The following is a 16,852-nucleotide window of genomic DNA, read 5'->3' as shown; positions in this document are numbered from 1 at the left end:
CAACCATTGTTTCTTAAGCAAATGTATATTATGACAAGCTTGTTACATTTAAAATAATTCAGCTTGTACTGTGTGCTGGTATCACATGATCTTTTTCAGCTGCTTCACATTTGACGCAGGTGTTTTCCTGCAGCTACTCCTGTGCCTGAAAATGTGCACTTGCACATTCCCTGTGGCTGTTCTGGTACCTGTGAGGAACCTGCTGTTTAGTACAGCCCCTCTGCACAAGCACTGCCTCGGCACAAAACACTTCACTTGCAAGTCCAAAGGCACAGAAGAAGAAATAAGCTCCTATGACATAGAAGAACAAACAGCATTTGGAAACAGTGGACAGCAGGAAGAGATTAAGGTATAAAATATCAAATGAAGAGGCTGGAGGTCAGCTCATCCACCTTCACATGGCTACAGAGCCAGGCTGATAGATTCCATTCCCTTAAGCACCAATGGACAGAAATGGGCCTTTAACAGATACAATTTACCTGACCTAATCTTACACCCAGGCTTCAGCTTTCTACAGAAATTTATGCTTGGTGTTAAGCACCTAAAATGGCCATCACATTTTGTGCCCAGTTTCTGCTGTGATTCCAAATTTTCTTTTTTCCTGGAACAGTTTCAATATTCCAGGCCATTTTTAGTACAGCAAGGTCTCACTCTTAAGAAAAGTGCTGTCAAACATAGTGGGATTTCCATATCTAATAAAAAGCCATTAGTTTCAATATGTATTTAGTTGGATAGGTACCATATGAAATCACCTAATATAAGAAAATCAGTGACTGTAAATCCTTTAAAAGCTATTTTATTTATCTTGATAGGAAAGAAACTGATTAGTTGTATAAAATAATATTGTACATTTGATGTAAAGCCTTCAGTCTGTTTGAACAAAAAAAAAAATACATCGTCATAGTAAAGAAAGAATGAATTTGTGTAGATACTGGACTCTGTATCATCCCTCTAGCCAAAGGACTGCTGTAACAGAGCTTACAGTCCGTGCACCCCAATGTTAACATAGATCCTGTCGGTAAAACTGCAAAAAGTGAGAAAATAAACATGAGGTACTCTGGAAAGTTCTGTACATTTTTCAGTAAGGAAGTTGGAGCCATACTGAGTCTAAAACACTCCTCAATATTATTTTTAAATTAATTTACAATTTTTGCTGCTCAGAGAATTTTTAGTAGTTCTAGGGTTAGCTTTGAATCAACATAAGAACTTTAAAAAACTTCCTACTCTAAGTACTCTACGATCAGCTAAACACTCTGTAAATAAGCTCCCTGGAAGACACTGGTTTAAAACGTTTGTGTCATTAATAGCATGCTTTTTTACTGTACCTGTTCTTGACTTAAGAAGCTGCAAAAGCTAAAACTCATAAAAATGGGTAATTTTGAAGCAGGACAATTGATTTGCTTATATTTTAATCCACTAGAAATAAAACGTGCTTTTGTTAATTGGCTATTTTAACAAAACTTTCTTGTTGCAAGAAAAGTTCCAGCATCTGAATCAGTAACTTACAAATACAAAATTTGAAAAAAGTATTGGATGGTTTTGTTTGGGTTTTTTTGCTAGTTGCAACCATTGACAAGTTCCCCAATTAACTGCCTTTTCAGTAAAGGCAGGTGGGTTTTCCCAACATGGGTTCACCACATTCAGGTTTTTGCAGATGCTGCAGTAAGGCCAAAGGGGGATGCCCTGTGCTTTTAGAGACCAGGCTGCTCTTACCTGAAACCCAGCTGGAGATCCTCAGCTTCCAGCTGTTTCTCAAGCTCTTTGGCTTTGCTACAATTAAGTGAAAATTTGAAGAAATCAAGAAAATTCTGCATCATTAGAATTTTGAAATCTGTGTACCAGGTATGGTTTAGGTTTGTTGGGGGGTTTTCTTTTTTTTTTGGTTTTGGTTTTGGTTTGTTTGTTTGTTTTTCTTTTAATACTTGAGATTTCCCAAGATAAGAAAGGACACATCAATTACTCTGCATATGGGAAGAAGCTTCAGCTTCTGGCAAGTTTCAGTGTGGGATTCTGGGATGAATCTCTATGGGATTCATACTCCATGAAATTCAAGCTGAGGGACAGTGTAACTGCCTTCCAAAATGACACTGGCGTGGGAGCTGGGGAAGCAAAACTACAAAATGCCAAGTGTTGGTTTCAGTAGTAAGGCTGTTAAATGAGTTCACTTTGAATTCAGGTTGTACCCCTGAGGTGAGGCCCCTTCTCTGCAAGGCCCCCAGCTGCTGTCCCATTTAATTTAATGGGAATTTGATGTGCTAATTATGAACAGAGACAGGAAATCTTTGCAGTAATTGGCCCACCATTTTCAAAATCTGCAAGTAATGAAAATCTAATAATCAAATCTAAGAAACAAAATTAGTGCATTTCAAATCATTCTAGCTAACATTTCATCTTCAGACAAAAAATTCAATCCAATGAGACTGAACGGGCTTAAATCAGTAATGCTACAACAGGAAATTCAGACACTTCCCAAGACTTTTTAAAAATCCTCAAAAAATATATAAATTAAATTCAGTGGCTTACATTGTATATATGCTACATCATAAGGCAAAGTATAATGGAAAACATTTAACAATTTAAAAAGTACAAATGTTTTCAACTAGCAGTTTGGAATAGAAAGCAACTAAAAAGCAACTCTATTAATGAAGGCTGCAAAACCTAAACAAACAAGAGGGCTGGCAGTGCAGCCCCTGGTCCTGAGAAGAATCTCACTTATCTTCAGTGGCTGAGGTATCATTTCCATCATTCAGCTTCTGCTTCTGCATTCTTGTTCGAGTAGATGCTACAAGAAAACCCAACAAAGAAAAAGAATGAAATATTTTCTTCATAATTACTTTGGACTGATTATTGGAAAAATTTGTAATGACACAAGGAACAGAACTACATTATTCTATTGTAAACAAACCGAATCCCTCATTATAGAATGGAGACCTGATTTTGTGCTGTTTCAGCCATTCTTGCTCAGTCTTACAGATCTTATGAAACTCCTTCCACCTGTTCACTCCAGTTCTCATTGTCTCTGTCCCCTCACTGTGTCCATTTCCACCCTCCAGGTGGGCAGATGGTCCGTGTCACATCAGGAATCTCACCAGGCAGAGGCTGCGGGCTGAGCAGTGCCCACATCCCAGAGACAGCCTGCCCAGGAATGCCTTTTCCCCTCAGTGGCACACACCAACACCACTGCACACGAGAGAGAGCTCTCCTTCTTAACCCCTGCCATGAGTCAACACTGAAACATTTTCACTACCTTAAAATAGAGGTGCCTGGATCCACACTCATACCTATCTTGATGAGCAATGTAAGAGTTTTTAATGGGCAAATCTACTCAGCTGCAGAGCTCAGATTCTCAGAGAGTGAGAATGCCTGGCCAGGCCAAGTGTGCTCCTTCTTACAAGTGGAAAATACAACTCAGACATGGGGGTGGGGCTGGTTTTGCTTTTTATGAGCTAGATTTGAATTTCATTTCAAAACAGAAAAGTGATGCCATAAGATCTGAAAGAAATGCTGACCCACAGCAGAAGAAAAAGCAGTCTCAGACTTTTCCCTATAAAAGCAAAGCAACAAAAAAACCAACATACAGTTTTCCTGTGTACATAAATTTCCATTTTGTAATATGCATTTTCAAGATTATATGCAGGAAGTACAAAAGCTAAGAAATTATCCAGATCACATTGGTGTTGAACAATGTTTTCATCTGAGTGGGCCCAAGCTCTCTTATCCAAGGCACTCAGGGCTCTACAGATTATGAGAAAAGTAATACTCACTCATTTCTGCAAGCTTTTGTTGGAACTTGGACTCCTGGGGTAGGTGTTTGCTACAGAAAGAAAGCACAAGGTTAAGTTAATGAAAATAACTTTTTACCTTCATAACCTAAACTTTAAATAAAGGGAGTCACTTTTTGACATCAAAGCATGTAACTGAGGAGCTTCATGCTTCCATCTCTCATTTGATTCAGCTGCTAAAGCTCACAAATTAACACGAGAGAGAGTATCAGGAGGAAGTCAGGAGGAAGGCCCCGAGACCCCAGTATATGCAAGATCTCTGAGAAGCCCAGGGCAATCTCTCTCTCACCTTCCATCCGCCTCGTCCGTCCCCTCTATATCGAAGCGCAGCCTCTTCAGTGGCTTCGGGGCAGCAGCTCCCACGTCTGCACTGCGCTTCAGCTGGCCCTCACTGTTGCACAGCATCTGGTTTATTTTTTGAAACTTTTCAGAAGTCTGAAGTGACAAGAAAATAGGGAAAGAGTTGCTAATAAATCTTGAAACCACTCCAACTTTCCAGATTATCCAAAAAAATTAGGAGTTCTTAAAACTCTGGAGTTTTATGAACGCTTATCTTGTGCCAAAGCAACTAAAATAAAATGCAACACATTTTGAAGGTGAAGTCTAGATATTTGAAAGGAGTTAACAGGACTTCTCTGTAATTACTATATTAAATCAGAAGACTCACTGGCCTGCTCTAGAGATGTGAGCAGGCTACCCCATTCCTCCAAAAGTTATATGCATTTAAGACCAGACATCAAAGATGTTAGAACTCACCCCAAATGATTCTCCAATGGACACCAAAATTCTGCCAAATGAAGAAGAGAAGTTTAAGCTCCACTTAACAATGACAGAAGCATTGACTTATTTGCACGGGTTAGCACAAGGCATTAACAAGGTCTCTTTCTCTCTGTGTTAACAGTGCAAATCCATACTGTGCTTTACTGTGTTGAGACATTTCTCTTTGAGCCACTGAATACTCAATTCACCAAATGAACTAAATCACACAGACATGAAATTGTGGCTTGAAAGAATCAGAGGCCCCCATAGTCTATCCTGTATCATCAAGAAGAGCCTTCAGTGCTGGGTACCCAGACAATTATCCTTCAGGTGTCTGCTAATGAAAGTCATGCAGGACTTCAACCTAAAATACACAATAATATTTAAACTTTTGTGCACAGTGGGACTGACCTGATCCTAGTCTGAAAAGCCACTGGAAACTGGTACATTTACTGTCATCCTCATCTGCTAAGAACCAGTAACCAACAGTGTGAAATGTTCTGTTCAGCCAGCTAAACAAACATTTTGTTGCAGAAAAGTATTTTCTCTTTAAAGAAGCTGACAAAGCTCATCAGTGTTTTTCAGGAGTATGATGCAGGGTCAAAGCCAAAACATTTAGAGTAACTAGGTCAGGAAACTTTTCTTTGGTGGGGAGTAAAAAAAAAAAAAAAAAAAAGGAAAAAACCTCCTTGAGCACAACAGAAAAGCACTGAATGATGAATAAAAATTCCAAATACAGGGAAAAAACTATTAACCAGAAATTATATGATAGCCACAGACTACTGACAAACTAGACTGCAGTTTTCCAATTTGCTTCCACTATAATCCCCCAAATACCTTAAATCTAGTCCAAAAAATGCTTGTCAACAACCTACCTAGACCTTGGAGTCATCTTTGTGGGTGACTGAAACCCATCAGAGAATTTGTATGGGCTCTTCAGAGGTGAGATGTAGATGTTATTGCCAGCAGGGACACGCCGAGGAGAGTTGGAGAACTGGTAAGGACTGCGAGGAACGTGTGGGATTGGTGACAGAGTGGGAGGCTATAAAAATAATAAAATAATCATAAACTTTTATTGCCTATATATTTCTAGTCTATTGAATAATGAACAGAGCCAATGGCTTACCCTGCTGGAAGCATACTGCAAAATGTTTGTTTTCAGCTTCTGCATAAACACTAAGTTGTAAAAGACTATGATGGAGTCATATTGTTCTTCTCGGATAAGAACACGTTTGAAAGTCTGCACAGAGGGAGAAAATCATACACAGATTTAAAAAAAAAAAGGAATGAAAATTTTACATTTGACAAACTCATGAAGCCACTCAAAGTCTGTGTTAGATTAAGAGCTAGGATGGCACATGAGTTATATGCAAGCCATTGTAATTTCTCTAAACTGGTTGGAGATTTTTTCAAATGTGTTTGAACACCAGCACAAGCACCTACTTCATTAACTGGCACAGTCCCTTGGTGTGAACATAGTTCTAACATTTTCCAAATTTAAGAATTATTTGCTTTCACACTCATGTATCAAAAAGTCTAGACTACTGTGTATGCCTTGGAAGGCTAAAAAACTCATTACTGACCTGATGGGGATAAAATAGTTCTATAGGCTTGGAGACAGAAGTCTGGAGTTTAGCCAAGATCCACAAATACACTATGAGAAATTCTGCTACTGAGGGGGTACTACAGTTCCATTAACTGGTGAGGGTTTTTCTATAGATTTCATTACTGTGCTGCGCAAAAATTTCAGTACATTGAAGTTCCTGTGAAGGAAGGAACTTCTTCATGTTAGAATTAAGCCTGCAACTTTAATACATACACAGCTGTTTGATATATAGCCATACATCTCTATTTGCTATCAAACTGCATATCTGTTGAAAGCTTCTGTAGAAAGTAATCTGCTTCTCTTCCCCCTGATGCTCCAGGGAAGTTAGACAACTCATAAAGAAACTTGTGTTACTTTTGAAAATCTTACTAGCTCTAGACATAAATTTGTCATCTAGACTCCAAATACATAAACCATTGTTACGTATTTTTCACAAGACGGAATGAAATTTGTTTTCTGAGGAGAGTTACCAAACTATTTATGCCAGATGCTTAAGAGATATTTAGTATTAGAGTCAGTTTTCTCCTCCACAAAATGGAGATGCAGTGAAGCAGAAATTTTCTGGCTTTTTTATGGAGGAATAACATTTAAGAACTTCCATACCTCTTGATTTGTGTTGCAAAGCTCCTTGTATGCTGAAACTATCATTTTAAATCGAAGATCTACATTCTTTACTTTGCATATGCCATACATGGAACACATCATGATCTATTAAAGAAACAAGACATCTGAAAATTAATTCAGCTTCTTCATTTCAAGTTAAGACAAAACTTTATTTTGCTGATTTTGCTCTACAAACTAGCAGACAACTCAACTTAGAAAGGACTTCTAGAACATAAGTTAACATAATGCTACCTCCATTTCTATGTGACAAACAACTAATTGGAGCTGATGGTACCTTCTCAAACTCCTATCATATGCTGCAATTTTAGGGTAGAATAACAAATAAATTTATCAGCCACACATGTCGTCTACCCAAAGAAAATCACTATATTTTTATGCAAATTATTAGAAATTGTGGTCTGTCTTCATTATTTTGTAAAAAGCTCAAAACTGTATTTGAAGGTGTCATATCAAGTAATTGCCAGTGCTTAAAAAACTGAGATGACAGACTTCAGTCTAAACTAAGTTCTCCTTTCAGTGATCATTAGATTAATAAAAACTCCAGAGTACAATTTCTAATGGCTAAGAACATACAAAGAACATTTTGTTCAGGAGAGTCTTTTTAACTTTTTACAACTTTTTGTCAATATTACCTGGTCCAGGTGCCTGTCTCTCATTAGCTCATACTCATTTTGCAGTGTGTGCTGGAAGAGGGTCCAGATCAAGGGTTCCAGGTCAGGATGGTCAGAGAGAAGGTGAAGGAAAAGGGTATGGAGTCGACGATAGGCCAGTAGATACACTTCAGAAACAAAGCAAAATAAACTGAAATTGTTGTAACAGGAGCATACAAAATGAAAGAAATGCAATGAAGGAGGGACACCATTGTACTCTTCACTGTCTCCAAAGAAAAAAACTACCAGACATCAAGTGAAGGTCATAGAAGCCAGGCTCAAAATAAATGGAAAAGGTTTTCATACAAGAGACAGCAGACAACATGGAAGGCCACACCAAGCACCACTGCACATGTCTATGTCAATTCAAACAAGCACCTGGAACACGATTCTGCTGAGAGTTACTAAGCAGACACAGCACAAAGGTTCAGCAAACGCCCCAAGTGGGATAAAGATCAAGCCTGGGAAAGCACCAGCCATGTTTGCCCACTTGTCCAGCTTCACAGGACATCTCTGTATGGTCACTGCTGGGAAAAGGATGCTATGACAGAAGAACCCTCCATCTGAGCCCATATAGACATTCTTGCAGCCAGGATAGGGAAGTTTTCACTTCTAACTCGCAGAGTGCACACAGGAATCACCTGCTGGCACCATTTTGCCCTTTCCTCCAGAGGTTTGCCTAGTGTTCACTACAGATTCTACAACAAACTTTTCAGGAATGCTGAGTGCCAAAACCCAAAAAGGATAAAGGGCAAGAAATAACTTTGCAATGTCAGCACATGCAGGAGGAACAAACCTTTCTTGTAGAACAGAGAGAGGGAGGTAGATTTCTGTGGTTTCTGCGGTGTTTGGGGGGTCACAGCAGGTGGAACATCTGGAGGGGAAGTAGCACTTAGAGGAGGTCCAGATGCTTTCTTCTTAGGAGATTTCACAGGAGAAAGATAGCTGGAGGTTCAATATATATTAAGCATTTAACATCACAGAATGAAGAAATTTCATTGTTCAATTCTATATGAATAACACTTGCAGGATCTCTTCCCTCTTCCGCATTAGAAGAAATAAATTGCTACTGTGACCTGTTATTCCCAACACCTGACACAGGGACTTATTTTTTCCTAGGCAAGTAATGAATGTAACAGTTTACAATTACATATTTTATAGGGGTGGGGAAAAATATTTCAACATTTGATTTAACTTTCAACGTATAATAAATATCTGCAAATACAATGGTTTAACAAAACTTAAGTACCAAGCCTAAGATGTATGAAAACGGAATACAGCTGGATTTGAATATTAAGAGTAATATCAATTACATTAATATTAAGGGTAATATCAATTTCACATTTCCCTAGACCTCAGGCATTCACTTACAGGTCTGCAGCAGTGTGGTTATGCTGGAAAGGTGTACTGGGAGTAGAAGTGGGTTCAGGCTGATCAGCTTGGCCTTCTCGCTCTTTTGACTGCTTGATAAGATCAAAGAGAGGCGACCCCTGGAAAAATGACAGGAATCCTGCATCACACTAAGAACAGACAACAACTCTGAATGGATTTCATTCCTTCTCTAAAACCAACCACCAAAATGTGAACCTCAACAGAAGGTTAAACCTTTGAAATACCTCAGAACACTCATACTTTGCAAGATGAATTTTAACCATTTAATTGAGTTATTGAATACATCAAATGTTTTTTTCCTGTTTCAGCAGCAGTCCATTAGGTATAGGTTAACTGCAGATTTGAGACAGTTGTATTAGTTGTATTCTAGAGTCCTTTACTACTTCTTATCAGAGCCATTTCTGAAAAGAAGAGTAATAAATACAAGAAAGCACACAAAAGGTCACATTTCAAAAAACACAGAACAATACAAAGAAAAAATCCTCCCAACTACCCCAAAAAAATCCAAACCAAAACCAACACCCAAGAAACAGCTAAAGGAAACCTCAGCCCAGTGGTGACTGAAAGTTACTGCTGTACCTACTGTCAATCCATTTTTGCTACAACATCTACCCAATATTTTACATTTAACAATATATAATATATAAAAAATATATAAGCCACAGTCACTTAACTGCACTGGGGACTATTTAGTCTCTGCATATCATATTCCAGAGCCACCCCTGAAAAGAGTGAGAGTGACTCTGGATACATTTAAAGTCTCTGCTCACATGGCCCAAAGCAAACCCTGATTTTGATTTGAGGCTAACTACCAGTACTTTAACCAAGTCCTCTGGAATACATCTGAAACAAAGAGCTCAAGGTATGAGGTGAGAGAGAAGGAGCAGAGAGAATGTGAGTGTAATGGAGGAGGTTCTGGCTGAAACCACATCAGCCCTTCTGCTGACATCAGTAATAAACAGCAGTCCTGCAGAAACAAAGTCTCAGCCTGCCTGCATGTCACACACAACAGAATGATGCTGAGACAGCAAGACTGCATGGGAAAGTATTTTGACACCTCTCACCAGTGCAGCATCAGAACTCCTGAAGCAACAGAGGTACATTTGGGTAGCAAATATGTGCCTTCTTGAGAGTGAGAGGCGGGGGAAGCAGCGTCCATAAAACTAAAGGTTAAGTGGGTAAAACCAGACATGCAACATTTTCCTCAAATGATCTTCCCAAGAGACAGCAGGAACATCTGTCAGCTCATTGCTCTGTACATAATGCATTGTCTCATGGTTCCTGGTCTGTTTGATCTTCCAAATGCACATTTTAGATATTAAAATGTACTGGCACAGATGACAAACCTATAGCTACGAACAGGAGCAGAGCATGCATGTAAAGCATGCAGCATCACCTGGCTAAGGCAATAAGAAATAGCCTAGTAAAATTAGACTACATTTACTAGAACTGAAACTAGCATTAAGATATTTCTTATTTAGAGTTATTCCTAAAAAAATAACACCTTTTTTTAAGTGCATCAAATAGGAATTCAGAGTAACAAGAAAAGAGTGACGAGATTTACAATTTTTCACATTGCAATTTTTACATTATGATTTTGGCAATACTGGAGCTGTTTCATCCATAGCAGAAAAAAACAACAGTTAGTGATTCATAACCACATACTTGTTTCTCCATCATTTCTCAACCAGTTCAGCTCTTGGGCTGGTTTGCATCACTTTTCTCTTCATTTAGGAGGGCAGGCACTTCTCACTTGTGTGTCTCAGTGCTGCCCTTGCTGGAAACACAGGCACATGACCTCCATTTCTCATTCTTCTGGCCACTTGGCCTCTTCCTTTTTTATTACTCCCACTAGCACTTCACTTTGCTCTGAGGAACCCAAATTTCTTTCCCCGAGCAATCATTGCTGAGATATCTTGACTAAGAGTGAACCCTGCTTCATTCACATCACATTTTAGTGAATAATGAGTGGAAAAGTATTGTTTTTAATGAAGGAGGAAAAGGGGTTGATGAAAGGGAATGAGAGGTCTAGAAAGAGACGCAAAAGTTACTATTCTTGAGTTAGCACTTGAGACCAGCAGTTCCAGGTCCTCTCTCACCCCTGCTCCAATTTTGCTCACATTATTCTGAGTGTGATTCCACTAGATAAGGTTTGGGACACAGCAGTTTGCTACACACAGAAGGATCCGCCTATTTCTGCATCATTTCCACTCCTCTTCCACCTGCCAGCCTCAACAACCAGACAACCCCCACATAAGTCAACTAAACCATCAGAAAAGCTAACAGAGAAAGCAAACCCAGATTTAAATCTGCTCTGCAGAGAATCACAGAGTCAGAACAAGCACTAAGAACAGACAGGGCAGCCACACCATGAAGGCTGGGAGCAGAGCAGAACACAAAGTGCAAGATGCTGTGCATTTATTGACAACAACCTATTCCACAACCTGAGTAGCGTGTGGAATTTTATCTGACAGGAATGTAGAGAACTGACTGCTGCTTTCCATCAGTTAGATGGAAAGGGGCTATCTTCAGCAAGAGGATATTTTTGTGTAGAAACATCTACCCATAGAGCCCAAACAGCAAGATGCAGTGAGTCCAATACAACTCTTTTGGTTCCCACAAATACTAATTGATGCTGTGGTTAAAAAGGCAAGACAAAGAGGGTGCTGCAAGCCACCTGGCCCCAGCAGTGCAGAGCTACCAGCACCAACAATGGCAGGGCGTGAGAAAGCCCCGTTCAATGTATGTCCCTGGGCTAACCACAGCCTTGCCACCTATGCTGGCTGCACACACTTGTCAGCCCTGCAGATGCATGAGCAGGAAGAGGTTATTTAGCTTTCAGATCTCGTGACATTTAAAGTAGGTGTTTTGCTGATCACTATTTCCACCTTCCTCTCAGACTTTAGGTGCAGCCCCCTCTGCTCTTTCCCCAGGGACCCCCAGCACTCTCACGGGTACCTTTCCAAGTGCATGGCCACATAGTTGGAGAATTAGGTGCTGCCCTGACAAGACTGATGCCTCACAAAAACCTGTGTGTGCCACAATGCAGCAACACAAAGAGAGGGGTTTTATCAAGTGCAACTACCCCCATGTTGTAAAACTGATGCATTTAATTACTGCCATTTCTCCTTTCTTTATACTTGAACACAAAAACCGCTTCTATTCCATGAATTCAAAGTGCATTCTGCAGCTTGCAGGGCGTTTCCAAGCTTATCAGGGCAAATTTCAGCTTCAGTCCACAATTTGGTATTCAAGACTCAAATGAGAGAAATACAACATCATTTACCAAGCAATTACCAGTCCACTAAGTAATAATCACAGAAGAACTTTAACCCCCAGGTCCAGCTTAATCGAACAGGAATGTTTATCAGGAACTTGTTTCTAAAGCCATGTTATTCACGCTATCTTTTACAAATTTCATATTGCTTTTTAAAGCTTTTAAGCAGCACTTAAGGTGACCAGGTCACCTCCAATGCATTGCTTTAACATGAAAGAATATTTGCAATTTGTATGTTAATTTAATGCTCAGTAAGTGATTAATGTTACTAGATGCAGCCACAGAACGAATTTCAGTAATTAAGCAAAACGTTGATTTTCATTCGAGACTTCTCTGTGATGGCTACAGAAACCCCATTTTATTAGTGCAAAAAGTGAGAAAGCAAGAAATGAAGAGGTAAAATTTCTCAGGGTCAAAAGGCTGCTGGAATCAGAATGAAGAATAAGGCTGAAGTTTGACTCAGTTCCCTCTCAAAACACCCAGGGCTAACTAACTCTCCAAGGCTAAACTCTGTGCATTAAGTGGGGCTTTGTTAAGAGTGGCTTTGCAGGATGCCTCCCTGCAGCAACACTTACATCACAAGCATCTGCAGTGATTTTTCCCCATCTGAAAGCTCCTTTTATGGAAAAAACAGGCAGAATTTCTTATTTGCTACTCTTTATTTGGCTACAGTTAAACTACAGGACACACAGGTGCTTCCCTGCTTCCCAATCTTTGTATATTGGCTTTATCCCAACTACATGTTTAATTGGACTTTGGTTTCCGTGAAAATATTTTTAAAAACTCTAAATCCTTATATATGGGGAAGAACCACCCGGGGATTTGGCTGTATCCACTGACCACAGAGGAAAAGCCCTGAGCAGCTTTACTCTAAACAGTACTACTAGTAGTTCACTAATAAAAAAATCTGCTTTTGTCTTTGTTTTCTATATGCTTTATGCTTTTGTTCTTGGTAATAATTTCCTAATATATTTTCAGGTTTTAGTCATCTGTTCACATTAAATTTTAATGCAGTGTTTAGCACTTAACTATGCATATATCTCAATGCCAAAGTTCCTCGGGTGCTGGGTTTTTTTTTGCCTCGGGCTTTCTTTTTTCCTTTTTCAAATTATTAAACCAGTCAATACAACACATAATGTTAAGACATGTTTTTCTTCATAATGTCATAAAAGGTGGCAGTGATTTTGTAAGGCAAAACAGAGCCAGTGACAGCTTTGGAATGGAAGTGCAAGGACTGGTTCAGCACAAGCTATTTCCAACCCTTTTTCCCAAGGAAAATTGCATTCCCAGAAAGTTGGCTTTTGTTTGCAACTGTGTTTTCAGAAGTTTCATGTGACAATTAGTTACCAGAATTCTGAAATAATTCAGACCTGCTAAAACAAAGTAGATGTCACAGTCTAAATTGAAATAGTATTGATCATGAAAAAAAAATCTACAAAATTAAGGATTGTGTCCTAATTTCACACAAGAGTTGTGTTATATAAATTATGTTCATAGTGGGGCTTTTTTTACAAAATTTATAAAGAAAAATATTAAAAACTACAGTGTTAATAGTTTAATTCATTTAAGAATACTGGCAGATCTGCTTTTAACTCCATACAGTGTGTGTATGTTTAATACACGTCCTATTCCTATCCCACTCATCTTGAGCATTTAAGAGTCATCCAGCTTTGTGACGATCTCCTTTTATCTAGTGATAAAGGAGTTCAAATCTCCCCAGAGAAGGAAAGCCAGGCTGGCACAGCCTGAATATACAACTTACACTTCATTGCTTTAAATGATGCTGCAAATCCATTCTCCTCACAGCTTTGCAATAATCTACTCTTCCTTGGAAGTCTCTGGAAAGACCGGGCAAATCTTGATGGAAATCAGACTTTATTTCAGAATAATCAATACCATACTTTTTAGCCCCTCTGCTCCTAAAATTACTCTTCACCAAATGAACACCAATTAACCAGTTCTCTATGATTTAGAGCATCTCTTAGCAAAGGTCCTTGGGACCTACCTCACTCTACAAGAGCAGTAAAAAAGCATCATGAAAATACCTTCCTAGCAATGCAGAAGGAATTATGTGAAAAGACTTTTTAGCCATAAAGACGATAGAACTTCTGTCAACATAGTGGCTAAAACTATTGGTTATGTTCAAAAATATTACACAAACCAGTGATAATGCTTGGCAAATAGGGAACTTCTGACACAGTTACTGGTTTGTGTCTCTGCAACCAATCACCAGCTCAATACTGAAGGGAAAAAAGAAACTCTGTTTGTTTGCCAAGCCTGTGAGACTAACCTCTTAAAAATCACTTTGAAAGGAATTTTGAAAGACAGTCTACAAGCAGAAGTATCCTTTCATACAACTGTTTTGTATGCACTGCTCAGGGTGACTCTGGGCAGGCTGCTACTACAGGGTTTGCAGCTCTTGCACCACTTTCTTCAGCAGTTTTTCTGCTCATTTAACACAATTGCACATGCAGGTACACAAAGCACTACAAAATACAGCAACCCTTGCTTTTTTGCTGAACATTATCCAAGAAAATATAATTTTAGGTTCATTTACCACACGTTTTTTTTCCCCAAATCAATTGCTATGAGCATCTTCCAGAGGGATCTGTGTACTGCACTGGCAGTGCTGCTGCAGAAACAATCTGTATCTGAAGTAATTAGCAAGTTCATCATCTAGCTCCCAGGGCAGCCAGGCTTCAGTATGACTAATTCTTGGACAAATCTCAAGATTTTTGGGCAAGAGCCAGAGGTCTCAAGGACAACTGAATCAATACCAGCTTCCCACCACCATCTGCACAGAAAGTTGTGTGCAATAAACCAAAGCCCACTTGATGTGAACCACTTGGCTGCTGGAAATGACAATAGATCAAGAAAAAAATCTTGAGGTTGAAAATTTTTCAGACAGCTTTAAGCTCTGGAAAAACTACAGGGTGTAACGATTTTCAGCAGAGGAAGTAGAGGAGAGATGCTTTAAGGGACCATTAGGTTAACAAACATCAGGCAGTACTAGAAATAACAGTTCTACAGTTATTTCTATGCAGGAACAATTCTTACACTGGGGAGCAAAATAGCACTCAGGCACTTTCTTCAGAGGAACTTCTGGGTCACAAAATGCCTATCTTGGTAAAGACAACTTATTTACATAATTACTATAGTAACAATCAAATTGTCATAGTATTGCTTCACATTTTCCATCAGTTTCATTTACACAGTCTCAGTCCCGAGAAAAACAACTAAGAGCAGTTCTGGGAAATACGTTCACAAGTACAAGTGGAACCATGACAGTGAAGTGCCAGCTCTGAGACTTTGGGTCAAAGCCCAAGATTCAGTTTCAAGTTTAGTGCTCTTTCCAATTTCTCATTAGCTGGACAAATTTAGGTACAATGTACCATAAACAATTCTCTTAACAACCTAAAAGCACTAAGTGTGCCAAGAAACTTTGTAGGCAGCAGTTTTTGAAAGAGCAGGAGAATATCTTTTAGCAATGTAACCAAGGAGCCAACCAATTACAGATTGAGCAAAAGAAGATATAACAGATAACCTGCAGAGGATGTGACCAAGCTGCATGCACGGAACGAGCAATTCCCCCAGAAAAGTTAATACTAGATAGGAGCTGTTACAGGTCTTCAAACCATTCAGAGCTGACTGCTTGTGATATTTAAAAGAAAAAAAGGACTATAAATATCTTGCATTGTACTTCATATAATCTAGAAGAGGAAAATGGCACATTGTTTTTGGAACTTCATTTTGTGCCATGTTTTGTAAGAAAACATGCCAACATGAGCATGCAAACCATTTTATGTCATGGATTTATCAACCAATTCTGGAAAACATTTCAATATGAAGAAAATTACAGGTGACAAAGAAGAAAAACCTGAAAAAAATCCATGTCACAACATTCTGGGTAGAAACTCACCCTCTGAGAAGAGTTTTGATCTCAATTTAAGCCAATACTTGTATGACTATCATGATGAGCTATCTCAAGCTCAGTTGTCTATACCCTGGTATGAGCTCAAGGCAGACAAGACCTGGCAGCCACCCTGCTGTGCTTGGCTTTAAGCAGAAGCACATGCAGAGCTTCTGAGTGCTCAGTTGGCAGAATTTAAGAAGATATTTCCAATTAAGCATTTCTGCCTTACAAGCAGTTATTTGACAATCAGTCAAAATGTAGCATAATAGAGGTAAGGAAGACTTCACTGGAAATCAAATTAACAAGAGAATGTTAAAAAAGGTCTTGGGCTATTATTTATAGTTCATTAAAAAACAAAACAAAACATTCTCCCCAAACTGAAAAAAAAAAAAATTGACAGTGTGATATAAAACAGTATAAAAATCGCTAGAAACACCCTGAACTTTTCAATAAGATGTCTTACCAGACCTGAAATGAAAACTTGGAAAAGCTTTTTTTTTTCTGTTACACCTATTTCATACTCACTTTTTACTAATTGTATACATCTATTATTTTATCAATTACTAAGTGTTTTTCCACTCTGCTTTCTCTCAAAATGTTGATTCTGAGGGAGATCACAGACTGAGTTGGGATTGGAAGGGACCTTAAAGGTCATCCAACCCCCTGCCATGGGCAGGGACACTTTCCACCAGACCAGGTTGCTCAAAGCCCCATCCAGCCTGACCTTGAACACTCCCAGGGATGGGACATCCACAGCTTCTCTGGGCAACCTGTGCCAGTGCCTCCCACCCTGACAGTAAAGAATTTCCTACTCATATCTAGTCTAAACCCAGCCTCTTTCAGTTCAAA

General features: G+C 39.0%; 1 protein-coding gene across 1 annotated transcript in view; it reads right to left on the bottom strand.

Annotated features, from left to right (window-relative positions):
* Window positions 1-784: 784 nt before the first annotated feature.
* RB1 (RB transcriptional corepressor 1) overlaps window positions 785-16,852 on the bottom strand; it is a 71,957-nt gene continuing 55,889 nt past the window's right edge. The window contains 10 exon segments of the mRNA XM_030963018.1: window positions 785-2,782; window positions 3,765-3,814; window positions 4,072-4,217; window positions 4,539-4,569; window positions 5,417-5,583; window positions 5,668-5,781; window positions 6,751-6,855; window positions 7,404-7,549; window positions 8,218-8,366; window positions 8,793-8,911. Of these exon segments, the coding sequence (XP_030818878.1) occupies window positions 2,709-2,782; window positions 3,765-3,814; window positions 4,072-4,217; window positions 4,539-4,569; window positions 5,417-5,583; window positions 5,668-5,781; window positions 6,751-6,855; window positions 7,404-7,549; window positions 8,218-8,366; window positions 8,793-8,911 (1,101 nt within the window). The 3' untranslated portion in view covers window positions 785-2,708.

This window comes from Camarhynchus parvulus, chromosome 1, assembly GCF_901933205.1.
Source record: "Camarhynchus parvulus chromosome 1, STF_HiC, whole genome shotgun sequence".
NCBI lineage: Eukaryota > Metazoa > Chordata > Aves > Passeriformes > Thraupidae > Camarhynchus > Camarhynchus parvulus.
Note: the sequence above shows the minus strand (reverse complement) of the source record. Positions and strands in the feature narration are given on the sequence as shown.